The 20,167-nt window shown below is 40.8% G+C and overlaps 1 protein-coding gene across 3 annotated transcripts in view; it reads right to left on the reverse strand.

Moving 5' to 3' along the window:
* Nucleotides 1-20,167, reverse strand: part of gli2a (GLI family zinc finger 2a) — a 112,289-nt gene that overhangs the window by 51,000 nt on the left and 41,122 nt on the right. The window contains exons 2-3 of one of the 3 annotated variants that reach the window (XM_061286804.1): nt 2,416-2,479; nt 1,753-1,858 (exon numbers count right to left, since the gene is read on the reverse strand). In XM_061286804.1, coding sequence (XP_061142788.1) covers nt 1,753-1,811 — 59 coding nt within the window. In that variant the 5' untranslated portion in view covers nt 1,812-1,858; nt 2,416-2,479. Of the gene's footprint in view, nt 1-1,752; nt 1,859-2,415; nt 2,480-10,922; nt 11,001-20,167 lie in introns of those variants that run through there. The other 2 variants (XM_061286805.1, XM_061286803.1) reach the window with 2 other exon arrangements.

The raw sequence follows: 20,167 nt of genomic DNA on the forward strand, positions 1-20,167 counted from the left end.
GGCCACAGCCCTTACACACAAAAACTTTGGACATATTTCAACTTAACAGTGCTGTAAATAGCCCAGTGAATGCTAACCCAAAAAGTTTAAATATCAACTGTTGAATGAACTTTTTTTTTTCTCACATACTGGCATATTGTTGAGGTTCTGGGAAAAGAGAACTCATATTTTATATGGTGACTACCTGGTCAAACATGGTGGTGTGGTGGTTGCAAGTTGTCTTGGCTTGCGGGTTTGCACGTATAGGTAGTGGAGGAGGGGTAGCTGTGGGTAGTTATTGCTCAGTTTTGTTTGCATATTGAAATATAAACTTAATAGTGAATCCTGTAAAAGCCTTGATAATAACCTCGATCATCCTGCATGAAATATTCGTTGTTGTTTACCACCCTCCTGGTCGTCATTCCAAGTTCTTAACTGAATTCTAAGAACTGTTATGAAGCCTAAGTAAATACTAGTATAGAATCTGTATAAATTATTTTATCATAGTGGGTGACTTTAAGATGTATGTACAAGATGTTATATTGTACTATACTACTACTGCAGTCATTCACCTGCAATCAAACATTAAAAAAAAAAAACTACTTTTTTGCAGATTTCTTAGTAAAGACTCTGTGTGAATTAAATGGTTAGGCTTTACATGCTTCCCTTAGTATTCTTAGAAAACATTCTGTTAATCTCCACTGTTATGCAGATGACAGACACCTCTATTTATCAATGTAAAATGAGAAAGGTAATTGTGATAGAGCTGGATACAGTGAGTTGGACAGGAAATCTGGCATCTAGGGAAATGTTGGAATAATTAGTCCCTACATGATGCTCTAATATACATGTTCAGCCAAGCAGCAACCTCCGTAACAAAACAGCAGGTACCGCAGTCATCTTGCTTGATGACAACTTAGAACAATTGCCTACGGCCTTCATTAAATTACATGCCAAGATACTGTTTTTGATGTCTTATAGGACCTAGAACCCATTAACTTCAAAGCAGCCGACAGCTGATAAAATCTTTGACCAAAAGCCTTGCATAGACATCCTGCCTTTTTTGCCAGGATGACACAACACACTCGTATTTGACACTCAGGGGAAGAACAGCTGGAGAAAGGTGATAATACGGTGTTTTCTGTCTCAAAAGCATCACATTCGATTCAGACTCTGGCCTTCCTGTGAGGAGTTTATATGTTCTCCGCGTGCCGAGGGTGGGCTGACAAAACCCATTTCTTTAGTGTAGAAAGACAGTGGGTGTGGCTTGCCAACCTAATTTTACGTGCACACCTAAAGCAGGGTGGGTGTGACGCTTTGCTTAACTGTCAACAAATATGGTGGGCAAAGAAGCGACAGACAGATTTTGGTTTGTTTTTAGCAGAAAAAAAAGGGTCACAAAAAGAAAAGGCGTTGGTCAAAGGATTGGAGACAGCACGAGCACGGGCTTTCTGTTGCCCTATGACAGTTTTGATAATGGTAATTGGTAATGGGACGTCAAACGCTGCGTGTTCACTTCGCTTCCGAGGGGGGGGTATGTTGTTTATGCGCTGGATAGATTTTCTTGTGCGCTGAGAATGTGCGGGCAGTGCGCAGCTTAGAGGGAACATTGGTCAGGAGAGATTCAGGGCTAAATGTGGGTTGATAATCCTGCCGCGTGAACCGGGCTTTAGGAACCTGAAAAGGTTGACCTCAACACCCCATTCTGTATCTGTAGCTTTTAAACACAACAGTCTATAATGGGCAGTGTGAAATGAGCTGAAGAAAACTTACCCATGCATGGTGTGCAGAGGGTGGGGTTCATAATGGTACCGCCCCTCATGGTGTCTCATGTCGATTGGGATGGGTGTGTGAAATGTCGGGAAGATGTGGTGTACACCTGTAAATAAACACAGCATAGAAAAGATTAGAAAATAAAATCAATTGATAACAACTACCAAGACCTGAGACAAGAGCTCTTTGAAAGTGGCCGCACCACAGCATGGAATGTAACTACCATTTTAAAGTTCCTGTAAACCATAAGTACATAAGTAACCTTCTAGCCTGCCGGTACCTAATGGCTGAAGAGCGACAGTTAATTAATGGGTTTTTGTATCCAATAATACCAACATGGATTTTACACAACAATGGAAGCGTTTTTATGTGAGAAAAGACTTCACAAACACCATTTCCTGTCATAAAATAGGCTTATGGGAAGTCTCATTAGAACAACACACAGCTGATCTTCATTAATCATTGTCATTACAGCTGCAGTGACTCTATTGTTTAGAGTTTAGTTTTAGGAGAGCGCTTGTAAAAATGTCTTGGGGAAATAATCATGATGTAGATAAATTCTGTTTTGCGCATTTAATCCTGATTTAAATAACATTCCTGATGTACCTCCCTTATCAAATTACATATTTATGTTTTCATGTCAGTAGTAGGAAAAACACATACCAGTACCACATAGTTTTACATGCGATCAGGGATGTGCGGTCAGAGGGGGCAAGCCACGCCTCTCCTGCCATCATGAAAAAGGGAAAAACAAATTCAATTGTTTTTATTATAAAGTCATTTTCCCTTTAATTTCAATAGTTGTGTATCATTTTGAACCAAAATCGCTGAATTTTTATAGTTATTTTAAAACCGAAGATGATTCGCTCGGAGGAGCAAACTTCCTGCCGAGCCTCCTCTGAGGATTGCGTAATCACACGGCTGCCTTTGTTGACGGACTATGCAGTTAGACTGAACTGCTCTCTGTCTTTGTCGCTGTTTAAGTGTTCAAACACTGTGGCTATATTAACTAATTCTCGTAGGTAAGCTGATGTATATAAGTGATGTATATATATATATCTAGTGTCTTTGTCATCCCTCTGTAACGTTGTTTCTTTAGATCAGGGGTCCCCAAACTTTTTCCTGTGAGGGCCACATAACCTTTCCCTTCTCTGATGGGGTCAGTTTGTAACAGAAAAAGTGTGACGATCGTAGGGGAGCTTAAAAAATCAATTGTTTTCCAGAAAGCCACACATAACCAAATAACGGTTATTTAATAACCCTTTCCAGGTTCTTTACAGAAAAAAAGTCAGGAAACAAATAATAACACTATTAATGAAATAAATAACTAAATAACCCTCTCTGAGTTCTTCACAGAAAAAACGGGAAATAAATAATAACTAAATAACTCTCTCTGGGTTCTTCATAGAAAAAAAACCATGGAACATTAACTTTCTGTTGTGCCATGCACAATCTTAACAGATAAAAGTTCAGCTCAGTTGTCAGAGCTGAACCTCTCTGACACATATGAGCAGTCTCTTAAAGTTCTTGTGTTCCTTCCTTATAATCCTTTTGTAGGTTCCAGTAGGCTTGTAGACACCGCTGTCTTTTTCGTTAAAGTTTGATAGTGCGTCATAGTCTGGAGTAAAATTTGTTGTGGCAATTCTTAGGCGAGATCCGAGGTGTTGGTCCGTTTACCTCGATCTGTGACGGGTAGATGTTGACGTTCATGTGGCTGAACGTCACGTCGCGTACGTCGAGCCAAATTGGCCACTCTCTTTTAAACACTCGGCACTGTGCCCACCTTGCTTTTTCTTGGGCGACTCATTTTAATGGAAGGATTCCAGGGGAAGGTTTGTGGGTGGCTTTAGCGCAAAACTGCATCTGAAAGCTCAGCGCGCGAATTACAAGAATGCTGTCGTCACAGCCCAAGCTCTAAATTCGGGACTGATACAAATAGAGCGCGAGTGCGCCATGTCCGTACACACACTTGTGAGTGTGCACCGAGCTTTCTGACACGGCTTCCGGTAGTAAATGCGCAGGCGAGTGCTTCCCTATCTACTGGGGAAACGCAGACATTGCAGGCAAAATGACCAAAAAAAAAAAAAAAAAAGTTTAATAATACAATTTGTTCGGGGTTGGCGGGCCGGATTAAACGGTCCCGTGGGCCGTATCCGGCCCGCGGGCCGTAGTTTGGTGACCCCTGCTTTAAAAAAGGGTAGGGGGGGTGACGTCAGTGCCTCCCCAGTCATGAACCTCACCACACGTCACTGCATGCAATCTATATTAATTCAGTATAAATGAACAAATTCAAGCTACTCTTATGGAATGAACCCGAAACAGTAAAATTCAAACATGCGTCATCAGTCGGTCCCAACCTTTCTGCTTTCACTCCTCTTTCTGCTCACTTAGTAAGCCAAAGATTCTGTTTCCATTGAGATCTTTGCCACTGGATGTCAGCCAGAGGCTCTCTCCAGCTTTTTTTGTATGTGACACAGTCACCAATTGCCCAGTCAACACATGAACAAAGCCAAGAGAGGCACCCCAAAAATCCATGAGCGCAAATAAGAGCATGAAAAAGCGGTGTAAGTTTGGTTTCACAGGTAGGACCAGACGTTTGGGCACTCTGTGAATGCTTTGCATGGCCTGTCACATCTTGGTGGAGAGAATAGGAAGCTCCCAAGAGGATTCACCATGATAATAGACAGCCACTTGAACCAAGCACTTGATGACAAATTAGAGCTTATTTTGTCTTAAGAAATATGTGTGCTAAGTACTCACTAGTCCACAAGACACCCATAAAACAACGTATCAGAAGAATTCAGGAATACTAAAGGCTCTACTTTTGTGGCTGGCACAAATTTGGCGCAGAGTCTGTCGTGAATCTGCGTGGGGGCATGTTAGACTGGGTGTTGTTCACAGATGTGTGCAAATCGGTGTATTTATAAAAGGCTGTTTGCGCCGATGTGAGTGTGACAACTGTCTCCATTCCCCACCAATCAAAGCGGCTCCTCTCATTCTCTTTAATTTTGGCAACGGATAATATAAGCATGTACCCTCATTCAATGAGCTGGTGATAACTGCTGAAAATGTCTCCAGATCACAGGTTTCTATCCCCAGCCCTGATCAAATTAGTGCCTCCTTCTCGTATAGTTAGAATGATTTCAAAATAATAATAATAATAACAATAATAATAATAATAATAATAATAATAATAATAATAATAATAATAATAATAATACCAACAACAATAATAGTAATAATAATAATAATAACAATAATAATACTACTAATAATAATGCATTTTAACACCGCTTATCCTGTTCAGGATCGCAAGGGTGCTGGAGACTATCCCAGCTGACATCGGGCGAAACGCAGACTACACCCTGAACTGGTAACCAGCCACTCGCAGAGTACACATCAATCAAAACGAACAACCAATCACACCCACAAGCACAACGCCACTGAGCGGGAATCGATCTCATGTTGCGTGCACACAAGTTAGGTAAGTATACCCCTACATCATCAGCCACTAATAATGCATTCAATAAAAATGAATTTATTTTGGCGGAACGGTGGGACACTGGTTCACACGTCCATGTCTGAGGTGCAGAGTTTGATTTGACTCCAGCCTTTCTGTATGGAGTTTGCATCTTCTCCCCATGTTTGCGAGGGTTTTTTCCGGTGCTGCAATTTTCTCCCACGTTCCAAAAATATGCATGGTAGGCCGATTGACCACTCCAAATTGTCTGTTGATGTGGTTGTGAGTGCAAATGGTTGTTTGTTTATGTGTGCCCTGCAAATTGCTGGCAACCAATTCAAGGTGTCCCCCGCCTACTGCCCGAAGTCAGCTGGGACAGGCTGCAGCGCGCCACGACCCCTGTAAGGGTAAGCGGTTCAGAAGGCCTTGCACCTGCATGAGAATAGGAATCAGTATAGGACAGGTGTCGGCAACCCGCGGCTTCAGAGCCGCATGCGGCTTTTTAGGACGCCCCTAGCGGCTCCCTGGAGTTTTTGCAAAAATGCGTGAGGATGTAAAAATAAGTTTTTTCTTGTTGTTGTTGTTGGTGGTGGTGGTGTTTTTTTAAATATACCGTTTTTTTCCTTGTATAATGCGCAAAATTTAACTAATTTACTGTCCTAAAATCTGGGGTGCGCATTATACATGGGTACAAATTTTTTTAAATGTTTTTTTTTTTTTTTTATTATTATTATTATTTTTTAAGAAAGTCATGGTACAACAAAACCAACAACAGGACTGACCGACAAAGACGTGGAACAAAAAGACAGGGTGACATTACCAAAGACAGGAACAGAAACCAAACAGACATCATGACATCATCCGACGGTGAGCGAGGCGCAGACAGGACTTAAATACAAAACACGTTACATTGATTGAGGTGACACAGGAAGAGAGGGGCGACGCGAACAGAAACTATGGCAACCTAGACTCATAGCAAAACTGGGGACGAGACATGACAAATCTCCCTCGAAATAAAACTTGAAATCACCTTTCTTCTTGTTTGTTGTCAATCGCGCATCGCAGTCAGCCATCCTGCCCAACACACTTACTCAGTAAAATTCATAATTGACGACACATCGCTTGATGCGATGGTGCAATCCTTGATGGTGTGTTATTGTGAAATATTGTTTGTTTTTAAATCTCCATCGCGGACCGGACGTCATACGGAGGCAGTATGACTGCGCATGCGCACTATGGATCCGATGCGCAGAACGGATGCGCAAGACACGTCAGCTATATAAAGAGCGAGAGTTGTTTTCTTCCTATTAATTTCAATTCACAGTTTAATTAGCAGTTTCAATCAGCAAATAACAAAATGCGTATTACAGGTCGGTCATATTTTATTTCACAACACTTTGCCTTGTTCCTTTCGTCTCTGCTGTTCACTTCAAACACGCTCCATACGACCGCAATGCTCTCGTATCAGACGCTTGCTCGATCACCTGCTCGTTTGCTGTCACCCTACACAAATCCGAAACATTTGTTGCGGCTCCGAGTCACGACGAGGGGCAAGTTTTGGTTTCCAAGGGTGTTTTTATTCCTCTTCAACGTCTCTCCCATACAGAGCCGCCTTTTTCACATGTCCGCACGCCACTTTCCTCTCTTTTCATCTGATCGCGGTGGTGCCTTTACGGGCAGTCGGAGAAATCAACGCCAACAAAAAAAATTACATCCAGCCTAGTTAAGACCATACCAAAGACTCTAAAAATGGGACCCATTGCCTCCCTGCGTGTGTGACGATCATTGGGACTTAAAAAAAAAAAAAAGAAAATTGGGTGCGTATTATACATGGGTACAGGCTTTTTTCCAGCATCAACATGCCATTTTTAGGGTGCGTATTATACCTGGGGGCGCATTATACACGGAAAAAAACAGTAGTTTCTAGATGGTTATCATGACACAAGAATTCTTATGCTTTAAAAATTTATGTAGTTGTAAATATATTAAAAATACAGAATTTAAGAATGACGCAAAATTGCATCAAAGCCTGCGACACAGCACAGGTGAGTTGTAAACAAACAGTTGTGTGAGTGATGTGCCATGGATTCAAAAGGAAAAAAGAGAAAGATTGCTGATGAGAACAGAGGGTTTAAGAAAGAATTGACTCAACTATTTGCTTTCATCGCCAATGCTGAAGGATTGCCTGAAAGTTTGATTTGCAATGAGAAGTCAAATATAACAAGAAGAGCAATTTGGAGCGACATTTTCAGCTAAAGCATGCTAAATTTGCTGCCGATCACCCAGTTGCAACTGAGAGGAAAGGTGCAATTGCAGTGCTGGTGGAGAAATTTGATGACTGAATAAAACGTTTTAAGAAGTGGATTGCATCGCCAAGCTCTACTACTGCTGCAAGTTTTGTTGCAGCCCGGGAGATAATAAAGCGCGGAAAACTATTCACCGATGGCGAGTTCATGAAGGATTCATTCAATAAAATATCAGAGTGCCTATTTTTGGACTTCAAAAACAAAACCGAGATCATTCAGAAAATTAAAGACATGCCTCTCCGCACAAACAATCAAGGACATCAATTTAGCTCCAGCTTTCTCAATTGCCTGTGATGGATGAGTTGTGTGACGTGACCAAAATCGAACAGACAGCTCTGCTATGCAGGTACGTGAACTCTAATGGGCCGTAAGAAGAAATGATCAAATTGATACCACTATTTTTCTTTAAATTATTTTAATAGTAGGCATACAACCTATGTATGGACAGTCTATGTTGCATTATAAAAGGCTTTTAGATTTTTGCGGCTCTAGACAGGTATGTTTTATGTTTTTTTTGGGCCAATATGGCTCTTTGAACATTTTGGGTTGCCGAACCCTGGTAGAGGAAGACATCTCTGCATGCGCTGTCTTTGAAAATACAGCCCATGGTGACAAATGCTGATGGTATGAAACCTTTGCATGTGTAGTACTTGCTTTCTATTATCCATTTTCGACAACCAGCAGAGTGCTCACACAAAAAGATTCATCCCACAAGGTCTCACAAGTAATTAAAAACTAAATTGAAATTAAAAATGACAAATTTGTGAGACCATTTTAATGCGGTGAATTATCAAAATAAAGGGTCAATGTTAAATAGTAGGGGTGTAAATCGCGGGTTTTGTCACGATATGATATAATATCGATACAAAGAACTACGATACGATATTTGCCGATATCTTAAAGCCTGCTGCGATTCATTCACGATATATCGCGATATAGTGCTCTACGATCAATTATTATTATTTTTTTTTATAAAAAATATAGAACAATAACCTGATTTATAACAATTCATACGCAAAATCAACAAGGTACTGCAAACTCTTTATTTAGGAAATTACAAGAGTATTGTAGTATACAAAGTGCTTATTCTAACACTGAACTTTGATGTCGTTTTTTTTTCTTTAAATGTGCGGCGAAATTTGTGCTCCCTGAATATTTGATCACCGCATGGCAGGATTTACAAACTGCACGTGTCTTGTCCGTTGAGCCATCTTTTCTTTGGAATCCAAAGTGCTTCCAAAACGAATGACTTGAAGCCTAAAGGGGAGCAAATTTCCTCGTCTTTTTGGACACTAGCCATAGCACCAGCCCAGGAGGCGCGTACTAGTTGTTGACTCCCCTTTCACGTGCCTGCTCTGCTCACAACACAACAACGCCGCGGCGCGCACTGCTCCCGGAAAGAGGAAGCAAGCAACAATGAACTGGATTTCAAAATAAAGTCGCGTCTAATGTCCGAGGTCAAACACTGCGATATAAATCGATGTTTACGTTTAGCATCGATGCCAATAAATCATAAAGCATTATATCGATTAATCGATGTGTATCGATGTATCGTTACACCCCTATTAAATAGTAAATTTGGCAAACTTAAGAAAATTTCGCTTCAAAACTACCGCAAGACAAACTTTTAAATGATAACCTTTGCATGTACGTTCACTGAAGAAACTATTTGATACTGTATATTAATGTCAATTAATTTACATATTAAAGATCAAAGTTATATTTGCTCCCTCACCCTCATAAGGTTTTACTTCTGTCAATTGTGCCAAACATTCTGCTAAGATTCTCCTCCTTTTTTATGTGGATCCTCACGTTTGATCTTCCACTCAAGATAATGCCAGCACCTTCCCATTTGAGTCTCATGACTCAGAGAGAAAAGGAAAATCTGTTTTCCTTATGATGCTACAGAACAGGACGGTTCTGAAGTGAAGCATGGAGAGTGCTCATGTATTTGAGGAAGTACTCAACAACAATAATACCTTCACAGGCCAGACCAGGAGCAAATTTGAAAAAAAAAAAAATCCTTTGTTGTGCTTTGAAAGAAAGGAACAATGACAACAAGAGTCAGGGAGAGAAAGAGAAGACAACTACGAAAGAGAGACACAAAGAGCAGAAAAGTAGTACTCGAGGTGGGGGTGCTCAATTCAGACAGGAAATTCCAGCAGGAAAACTTGGCCAGGTTCCTAACTACACAGCGCAGTGCCAACGGCTATACACAAATTCTCACAAACACGCACGCACGCACACACGCACGCACACACACAGGCACGCACACACACACACACACACACACTTGTTCTGATTTGTTCTGCCGTTCACTCTTAGTAAGCAGTTAAAAGGAATGTGTAAATTTTGAATTTATAGTGATGTGTTTTTGCATGTGTTTCTAAAAAAACACACATCTTGTGCTCTACATTAACATAATGATACTGTATGTATATGTTGATCCATGTAATACTGCAAAACAAATTATGAATCCTGTAGCTTTACTTTGCAAGACATTGCTTCCTCCATGGCAGCGCCAGGGTGAGTAATGGCGACACAGGGATTAAGAGTTTACAGCAGTGCACGTAGCAACTGCAATCCAAGAGGAAACCTTAACAGAGTGGCTCAAGACTTTTATGAGAGCCACGTAAAATGATATTTTTTTCTCGATAGAAGGATAAGGACAGAAGATAAGTGGATTAGTCCAGTGTTCTCCACAGTGATTTGAGCAGAAATTCACGAGTCCCCATGAACATCCTTGGAGTTGACATACTATACTGTATATTCCCATGTTTACAATAAATACCCAGTTGCTTTGGAAGACATATTAGCAATTGATTGTAATATAAAATAAAATGGCCATTAGTTAGTAACAGATGTATTGTCTACTTAGACATTTTTTTCAATGTAACTCTGTGATTCCTAGAGGGGATGATGTGGCACCCCAATCCTACTTTGCAATGAGATCATCAAAGGTCCTGCGGCAAACTATCCAACTTCACTTTGTCTAAAATTATTTAATTACAAATGTACTTTGTTCATCTGTCTATGCAAGAAACATATTATGACAGGCAGAATAACTCAATAGCAGAAAGCACAATAAACCTGTTGTCCTTCATAAATAAAAAGTATTGGCTTTCTGTGAGCTCAAACAATACACTGTGTGGCTGCATGTTGTGTTCCTGTGATCATTAGAGCAACTCAGCTGTAGCACTCATCAAAGATCCATTGTATGATCCAACCAGCTCATAGGGTTGAACATGTGCAGTATAGCAGCTATAGCCCCTGCTTCCCTGGCCAGTTAATGTTTAGAGATCCCACTCACACAGACCCAGCTGGCCTCTATCTTCTGTGATCAGTCTCTGTCTAATCTACACACTTGCCAGAGTCCAAATCTCACATCAACCTTACAAACTCACCTTTTCTGCAAGGTGCTAGGTCATCTCACCTACTGTATTTATTCTGCAACTCGAGTGTTCCTAGGACTTCATCAAGCTATAAGCTTGAATAGGAAATGAACACACGAGGCGTGGCATTGTTTGGGGCAAGAGTAAGAATGAACTATTTTTCAGTCTCAAATACGGTGATGAAAACCAGATCTCGTTCACTCACAAATGTGTTGAGTAAAATCAGATGCGCGCAGTTAGATTGACTCACCACATTATGAGTTCCAATGCACATGACACAATCCCAAGTTTTTGCATGATTTCTGTTGATAATTCTCAATGTTTATGGCCAAATCACTAATCACACCAACTCACTTCAAACCCAGGGACCAGAGTTCTCTCCATCTTCCATGAGCCCTTTAACTTTACGTACAGTTGACTGAGAAGGTGTCATTTCACACAGAGTGTCCTAATTGCCTTATTGTGACATTCTTGGCTGAGCACGCTCCTCCTCCTCAACTCGTAAACAAGGCTGCTTTTTTTATAAAAGGAAAGACTGGGGAAAGCACGGGAAATACCCCAAACATAATACAATGTGTGTGAAAAGGAGGCAGTGCACATCAATCTAGAGCGTCTCTGCTGGGGGTCACCCTGAGGTGAGGGGAAACTGCTCCATGACTGAGTGGGAGGCTGGGAAGGTTCCACATGCTAAACGTAGCCTGGTCTTCATCAAGCTGCTACATGTAGTTTGTTAAAGAGCAACAGTTTTAAACTTTGTTGACTGACTGGCACGCATGTTACCTGCATGTCAATTGGCAGTATGAAGATACTGTGCCTTGCAAAGCCTTCTTTCATCATTAGTCCAAAGGGCAGCAGACTATTGTCAACAATGGCTGTTACTAGATACTCCGTGGAATTAAAGTGGAATTTAAACATTTTAACCAAATTACTTCAACACTTTTATTTCATTATATAGGTTCGGGTAAAGGCGTGTTGTTACTCAGTGCGTCAGATCGCCGCAGTCCTGATCATTTTAAACAATTTCAAGACCTACACCTCTCATTTACAGCCCCAAAGACCCATACACATAGCAGCGGGGCCTTATGAATCCTTTTCTTGTCTAGCCTCTTTTTTGGGGGCAGGCTTCAGTATGGAAACCAAGTCACTCTGGGAATTTGTTTTAAGGCGCTAACAAGAAACAGCTGTGAGACAAGAGGGTCTCAGAACAACTAGATTGGATCGCAGGAACAATCTCTTGCAGAAGGGAACTAATTGGAAAAATCCAATAAAAGCAACATATATGTAATTGTAAGACAGCGGTAATTACTATAACCATTTTAGAAGGACTAATTGAACCATAGTCATGTATTTGATTTTTCAAAACAATGAAGCCAGTATTCATAATTGAGGAAAAAAAGACTAAGGAGTTGCAAACAGTCTAATGAATAAAAAGTGATGCATCGGGAATAGATTGTAGGTTACATTTTTAACTCAAAGCAACAGTTTTACCAGAATATTTGAAAATGTCAGTACGCTGGCTTGTAAGACAAATAGTTGTGTCCCGGTCATTGGCAACTTCAAATCACCAGTTTAAGCAACTTCAAATCACCAGTTTGAGTAGACTCGTGCTGTTGTGCACTGAAATGAAAATGTGTGATAACGCTAAAGACCTGTTATTGTTTAGCATGAGAGCTTGCCTTCTTTAAAACCAAACTAGAACTATATCAGTTACGTCATGCAAAATTTTCCACAGTAGCTTTGAATCGTCAAAACGTTGTTTTTACTGTGTAACGGTTTTGGTATCAAGAAACTTTATTTTAAATGATATAGGTGAAAATAGCAAACCCAGTTAGAAGGTTGCTGAACCTTTACTACTTAAAAAGGATAAGTGTCTCATTTATTCATGTCTTTCGTGATTCCAATGAACATCCTTACTGCAGGGTAAAAAATAAGCGATGACGCTTCATAACAAAAAAGGTAAAGAAATAGAAAGAAGGGAAAGAAACTGTTATAAAAAATGTCCAGAAACCCATTGCATCACACCCTCTCAAACTCATCTGTACCAAATCGAATTGAATCGTAATCCCACTGAATTGAATCGTTCCTTTTACCGAGATTGAATTGTATGTATCGAGTTACCTATCGAATTGGCCTTTATTGGAGAGATGCACATACCTAAAGATTTTCATATACACTAAAAGGATGAAATGTACTTGTCAGAATCACTTTAATGCAGTATATTTAACGTCTTTTCTGGACAATAAGTCACTACTTTTTGCACGCTTTGAACCCTGCGTCTTATAGTCAGTATTTATAGATTTTTCATGATTTTAATGATAGTGTACAATTTGTGCATATTCTCTTACGTGTGGAAATTAAACATTAAAACACTTGCGGTTTATATGTGAACAAAACAGGGTTTTCACAGAATTTTAGCTGGTGTGGCTTATATTCAGGTGCGGTTTATAGTCCAAAAATTACGCTACTACTTTTACTTCCAACGCGCCCAGTGACTTTTGACTCCATTCGACCAATCAAATAGAGACAGGAAGTCACGTGACCTCACAAAATGTCTAATGGTGACAGCCCCACAAAGAAGCAACGTTAACTATATTTACAGATTTATATACAGCTCACCTGTTGCCCGAGTGAGGTTAAGCAAAATGAAAAAAATAAAATGGATGGACTACGAAAAAAAACAACTGTGTCATGTTCTCATCTGTGTTTAGCCTACAAGAAGCGCTACTTGGTACTCGGGGAACGTACAATAGGCTGTTTGTAAAATGTAATGCTGTGTATTGTGTCTAACAAAACAAGCAGGTCAACCACAGCACCCAATTGCACATTGCGGTTCATTCAACGCAATTCAATGAGTGGGAGTTGTCTGGTCCTTGCTAGAAAAGATTGTCCGCATTCAAAAGGAGCAGGGAAAAAGCTTGTAAAACTCCAATAGTTTTTGAGTAATAAAACAGATATCAGCATTTGTGATAAATATATGTGTATCCACGTTTTGAAGTTCAATAAAATAAAAATATACTCAGTATAATTAATCATCTCTGCCTGGTAAACTTACTGTGCTTTTTATGTGTGAAAGTTAATTTGAGACCAGTATTGATTTAATGCGAAAATGTTGGACAATATTTGAATTTGCACATTTCTGTTTGATGTTCATGCAGTCTTTAAAAACATAAATCAGAGGTCAACTTTGGGTTTTTACTAAGACTCTTGTGTAGTCTTACTTGGGCATCATTTTTGGGTACTCTATACCTCTGTCTCTGACATCCTACCTTGGATGTCCGATTTAATTCGCAAACCTCTTATTTGGGGTGAGGTTGGCAGAGTGAATTGAAGATTCAAAAACTTTCCTCTGGCTTGATGCTCTGTAACCAAAAGGGTTGATATGTTTACTTGATCTTAAAGCAAGTATGGAAATGAAATAAACAAAGCTGTAATGAGTAACACATGTTGATTTCAACAGTCCCTTATTGCCATTGAGCGTTGAAGTGTTTATAGAAGTCAGGGAACTTGCTCCATGTTAGTTTACATGTCTGTCTTCATTAAATTTTAAGACGGCAAATGGAGGAATATATTCAGTGGTGAAAGTTTAAGTCACAAAAGAAAGTTCTCAACAGTTTTTTCTTTACATTTTAGACAACAGTGTTGTGGAAATAAATTGGATTAGGCGATATTTTGCAATAAATGTGTGATCAGCCATTTACGTAGTGTCTTTAATTTGTCAATTATGACGTCATGAATCGAATCAGTCATGAATATATATTATATAACCCTGGCCGGGTCATACCAAAGACTATAAAAATGGGACCCATTGCCTTCCTGCTTGGCACTCAGCATTAAGGGTTGGAATTGGGGGGTTAGATCACCAAATGATTCCCAAGCGCGGCACCGCTGCTGCTCACTGCTTCCCTCTCCCCCAGGGGATGGATCAAAATCCCATGGGGATGGGTTAAATGCAGAGGACAAATTTTACCACACCCAGATGTATGTGTGACGATCATTGGGACTTTAACTTTAATATGTAACTCTTGCAATAACTTGCATTGCTGTACGGAAAGCTGCTCTGTGTGTGTGAGTCTACTATTCAATAACACTACAATTTATTTTATATGATACTGCAAATTAAGTGGCTACAATGGCTGAAGTAACAATCATATCGATGTTTAAAGTTTGGGAACCAGTCAGTTATAGGGGCGAAGTGATAGTCACTCATTCCGGAGATTGGGGGTTCAATCCACAGCCAATATAGTGTCAAAGTATCTTTGAGCAAGATGCAGAACCAGCCCATATACCATTTGGTATCAAACAGTATCAATCCCCCTTGCAGGCGTAATGGCCACTTCATCACTTTCACAGAATATTTTGTGCTTCTTTTGTTGTCTTATGTTTTTTTTTTCTTCCTTGGAAACACGAGTCCATGTTCAGCAAAGCCCAACATGATTTACATAGACAGTTCCAAAAATTGTACGTGAACCATTGTGAATTACGTCGTCATGGTCATAAACTAGAATCTGATATCCATCAGTCACAAATATAGTATTTTTGAACTACTACCATGCAAACAAAATTATGTATTTGTGTCATTGGACATAGCATTATAAACATCCTCAAGGGTGTAGGGTGGGAAACATATGTGAACCGATCGGCTAATGATTTTTTTCCAAGAGCTAAATTAAAGTGAAGCGTCAGACAACCTAAAGTCCAATCAAAGTAACAACGATAGTTCTGCTTGCTATGACTCATATTGCACAACATAGCTTTTAATCATTGAAAAAACTGAGACCATAAGTGGAACAGGATTGGGTACTTATGAGACCTTCATATTTGTGGAGCAAAATTAAACACAATAGTAGTAGGAGTAAACACAGTTCCATGTGCTATCTTAGTCTTAGTGTAACTGAAAATAAACAGTTACATTGTGAAACAATTACAGTGTAGATGCCAAACTTCAGAATGTCGGGCAATTCTAAGATAAGCATGTTCAACGTGACTTGGGGAAAACAAATCTCATTATAAATCAAATATGTATGAGAAATGTGTGTTGCAGTGTTTATGTTTGACCAAATTTCCACTCTTCACAAGTAAACCGGAGTCTATCCAAGCTGACTTTTGGCGATGCAATGTATGTCAGGGATTAGGTGGCAGTCAGTCACAACCAACAATTCACACTTAAATTCGTGGTGGCTGTGCCCCCAGGCAGTAGAGTGGGTTGTTTAGTAACCAGAGGGTTGGCGATTCCATCCCAGCTCTGTCACATGTCGTTGTGTCCTTGGGCAAGACACTTCACACACCCTGCCTCCAGGTCGCCATTGTGCCACGGTGCTGTGGTGGAGAGAGTGAGCAGCGCCAAGTTCCTGGGGGTGCACATCAGTGAGGATCTCTCCTGGTCCACCAACACCGCATCACTGACAAAGAAAGCCCAGCGCCGCCTGTACTTCCTGCGGAAACTCAGGCGAGCGAGCGCCCCTCCGGCCGTCATGACTACATTTTACCGCGGCACCATTGAGAGCGTCCTCTCCAGCTGTCGTGCTGTTTGGGGTGGCGGCTGCACTGACTACAACTTGAAGGCCCTGCAGCGCATAGTGAACACGGCTGGTAAGATTATTGGTGCTTTGCTCCCCTCCTTGAAGGACATCTACACCTCCCATCTCACCCGCAAGGCGACCACGATTGTGAGTGATGTGAGTCACCCCGCTCACTCTTTGTTCGAGCTTCTGCCCTCTGGGAAGAGGTACAGAAGCCTGCGCTCCCGCACCACCAGACTCTCAAACAGCTTCATACTCCAGGCTGTCAGGATCCTGAACTCGCTTCTCCGTTCTGCGTAGCGTCCTGTACTTTTACTGTCTGTATGCACACTGGCTTTTATTCGTTGTGTTATCTATTTATTTATTATTTATTGTTACTCTTATTATTTATTGTTTGTGCCTTCTTGTTTTTTATATTGCGTCGTTTACTTGTATGTCTATCGTGTAATATGTCTTGTCACCGTGGGATAGGGAAAACGTAATTTCGATCTCTTTGTGTGTCTCGGCATGTGAAGATGTTGACAATAAAACAGACTTTGACTTTGACTTTGATAAATGAGAAATTGGTCTCAATTGGCTTACCTGGTAAAACATTACAATAATAAAAAAAAAAAAGATTCACACCTATGGTAAATTTGGAGTTCTTCATGATACTAGCATCATGTTTTTTAAATATGGACGGGAACAGCAGTACCTACATTTAGGCTCAAGAACACACAAACTCCATAGAGATAGGTGCCGAGATTTGAACTCTGATTTACTGCATGTAGCCATGTAGGCTAGATTTGCATTCCTTGAAATACAGTACGTCCTTAACTATTTAGATTGCTCTCCATTTCAACAGCAACAGATGAACAAAAACATCTGTCTCCTTGAATCACTGAAGGCTTTCAAGAGTTTGGGCATTGCGGTTTATGTTATTTCAGTGCCTGGATGAGAAAGCACCCCCTGCCCCCACTCTCCACCCCTCTTCAAAGCTCTAATCTAAGAGCTGATTGAAGTTTTAGGAATTCCTGCCTGGCCTCTTCATAATGATAATTCATTTAGTAAGCCTGGTACGCACATGCTACCACTGAAGTAGTCTTCATGATCTCTTTAAATGTACCACATGAAGAACTCACCAGCAACACCACGCAGGGCAGCACTACGTGCTGTGGTTTAGGGGCAAGGGGGTGTTTAACAGCAACACAGGTGGGTAGGGGAAGAGCAAGCTAATTTATTCACTTGAAAAACATTTTTACATTGTTGTAATATAATTGTTAAAGCAACAAATAATTAGAGACGCAGTCTAAGAATGCCAAAGGCTATGTTGACTCTTGATACATGCATTTTTAACATTTGGTCCTTGTTGACTGTGTTTTGACACTACCATGTTTTAAATACGATCAAAAGTTGTGCGGTGAAAAACAACCAAATTGGACATTGACTATGATCTTATATGTGATGCAAGTGAAACTGTCAAAACAACATAATGGTCTGCTGAATTATAGTTGATACTCTTGTTTCATTTGTGTTCACGTAGTGGTATCATTTGCGGTATAATGGGAAAATTCTAAAATACATTTGGATAGTTAAAAAGAAAATCCCAAGCAAGGCTTCATTGTTTCACACACACAGCTAAAGACTTGAGTTTTACAGTTTAGATGGTCCCGTCAGCTTTTCACTTGGAGTTTAAAATAACCCAAACAGTACTCGATACTCATCAATCTAGACTACAAAGTAATTTTCTTTTTTAGCTGCCATGGCCTCGAGCAGGGACAGTTAGTTTGCTCAGCACTAATAAGACTGCTTCTTATTACTTTATTATAATTCTTACTTCATCACAGTATCACGATTTTGACTTTGACACTATATCTGCCTCGAGAATCCCGATACAAATACTGCAGTGATGCTATTCGGAAAATTACAAGTGTATTAATTACAATACTTTTGCTAAAATAAATACATTTTGAAAATTTAACACACTTTAGAACAAATGAACACAAAATATTTAACGTTTTTAACACAGCACAACTGAACCGTATAGCCAGTATATTTCTCAAGCTTTTGGGCCATCAAAAGATTTGTTTTAGCGATGTTATAATGATTATGTACAAGTATAATTAATAATTCTATCGGCCCGGCCGGGAACAGCCCGAAAAGAAAATGTGGGTACCCCTTCCCACGGGCTCACCACCTGTAGGAGGGGCCAAATGGGTCGGGTGAAAAGCGACCTTAGCGGTCCAATCCCCGGCTGCAGAAGCTGGCTCTTGGGACATGGAATGTCACCTCTCTGGCTAGAAAGGAGCCCGAGCTGGTATGTGAGGCAGAAAAGTTCCAACTAGACATAGTCGGACTTACCTCCACACATAGTTTGGGCTCTGGTACAAGCCCTCTCGAGAGGGGCTGGACTCTCTTCCACTCTGGAGTTGTTCACGGTGAGAGGCGTCGAGCAGGCGTGGGCATACTTATTGCCCCCCGGCTGGGCGCCTGCACATTGGGGTTCACCCCGGTCAACGAGAGGGTAGCCTCCCTCCGCCTTCGGGTGTGGGGACGGGTCCTGACTGCTGTTTGTGCCTATGCACCGAACAGCAGCTCAGAGTACCCACCCTTTTTGGGGTCCTTAGAAGAAGTGCTGGAGAGCGCTCCTTCTGGGGACTCTATCGTTCTACTGGGTGACTTCAATGTTCACGTGGGCAATGACATTGAGACCTGGAAGGGCGTGAATGGGAGGAATTGCCCCCCCGATCTGAACCCGAGCGGTGTTCTATTGTCGGACTTCTGTGCTCGAGATGGATTGTCAATAATGAACACCATGTTCAAACATAAGGGTGTCCATGTGTGCACTTGGCACCAGGACACCCTAGGCCGCAGTTCGATGATCGACTTTGTAGTCGTGTCATCCGATTTGCGGCTGCATGTTTTAGACCAGGGGTCCCCAAACTTTTTCCTGTGAGGGCCACATAAATTTTCCCTTCTCTGATGGGGGGCCGGTGTCAGTTTGTAACAGAAAAAGTGGGACGATCGTAGGGGAGCTTAAAATCTTTATTGTTTTCCAGAAAGCCACACGTAACCAAATAACGGTTATTTAATAACCCTTTCCAGGTTCTTTACAGAAAAAAAGTCAGGAAACAAATAATAACACTATTAATGAAATAAATAATAACTAAATAACCCTCTCTGAGTTCTTCACAGAAAAAAACTGGAAATAAATAATAACTAAATAACTCTCTCTGGGTTCTTCATAGAAAAAAAAGCCATGGAACATTAACTTTCTGTTGTGCCATGCACAATCTTAACAGATAAAAGTTCAGCTCAGTTGTCAGAGCAGAATCTCTCTGACACATATGAGCAGTCTCTTAAAGTTCTTGTGTTCCTTCCTTAAAATCCTTTTGTAGGTTCCAGTAGGCTTGTAGACACCGCTGTCTTTTATGTTAAAGTTTGCTAGTACGTCATAGTCTGGAGTAAAATTTGTTGTGGCAATTCTTAGGCGAGATCCGAGGTGTTGGTCCGTTCACCTCGATATGTGACGGGTTGATGTTGACGTTCATGTGGCTGAACGTCACGTTGCGTACGTCGAGCCAAATTGGCCACTCTCTTTTAAACGCTCTGCACTGTGTCCACCTTGCTTTTCCTTGGGGGACACATTTTAATGGAAGAATTCCAGGGGAAGGTTTGTGGGTGGCTTTAGCGCAAAACTGCATCTGAAAGCTCAGCGCGCGAATTACAAGAATGCTGTCGTCACAGCCCACGCTCTAA

Source organism: Syngnathus typhle, linkage group LG9 (assembly GCF_033458585.1).
Source record: "Syngnathus typhle isolate RoL2023-S1 ecotype Sweden linkage group LG9, RoL_Styp_1.0, whole genome shotgun sequence".
In the NCBI taxonomy this organism is placed as follows: domain Eukaryota; kingdom Metazoa; phylum Chordata; class Actinopteri; order Syngnathiformes; family Syngnathidae; genus Syngnathus; species Syngnathus typhle.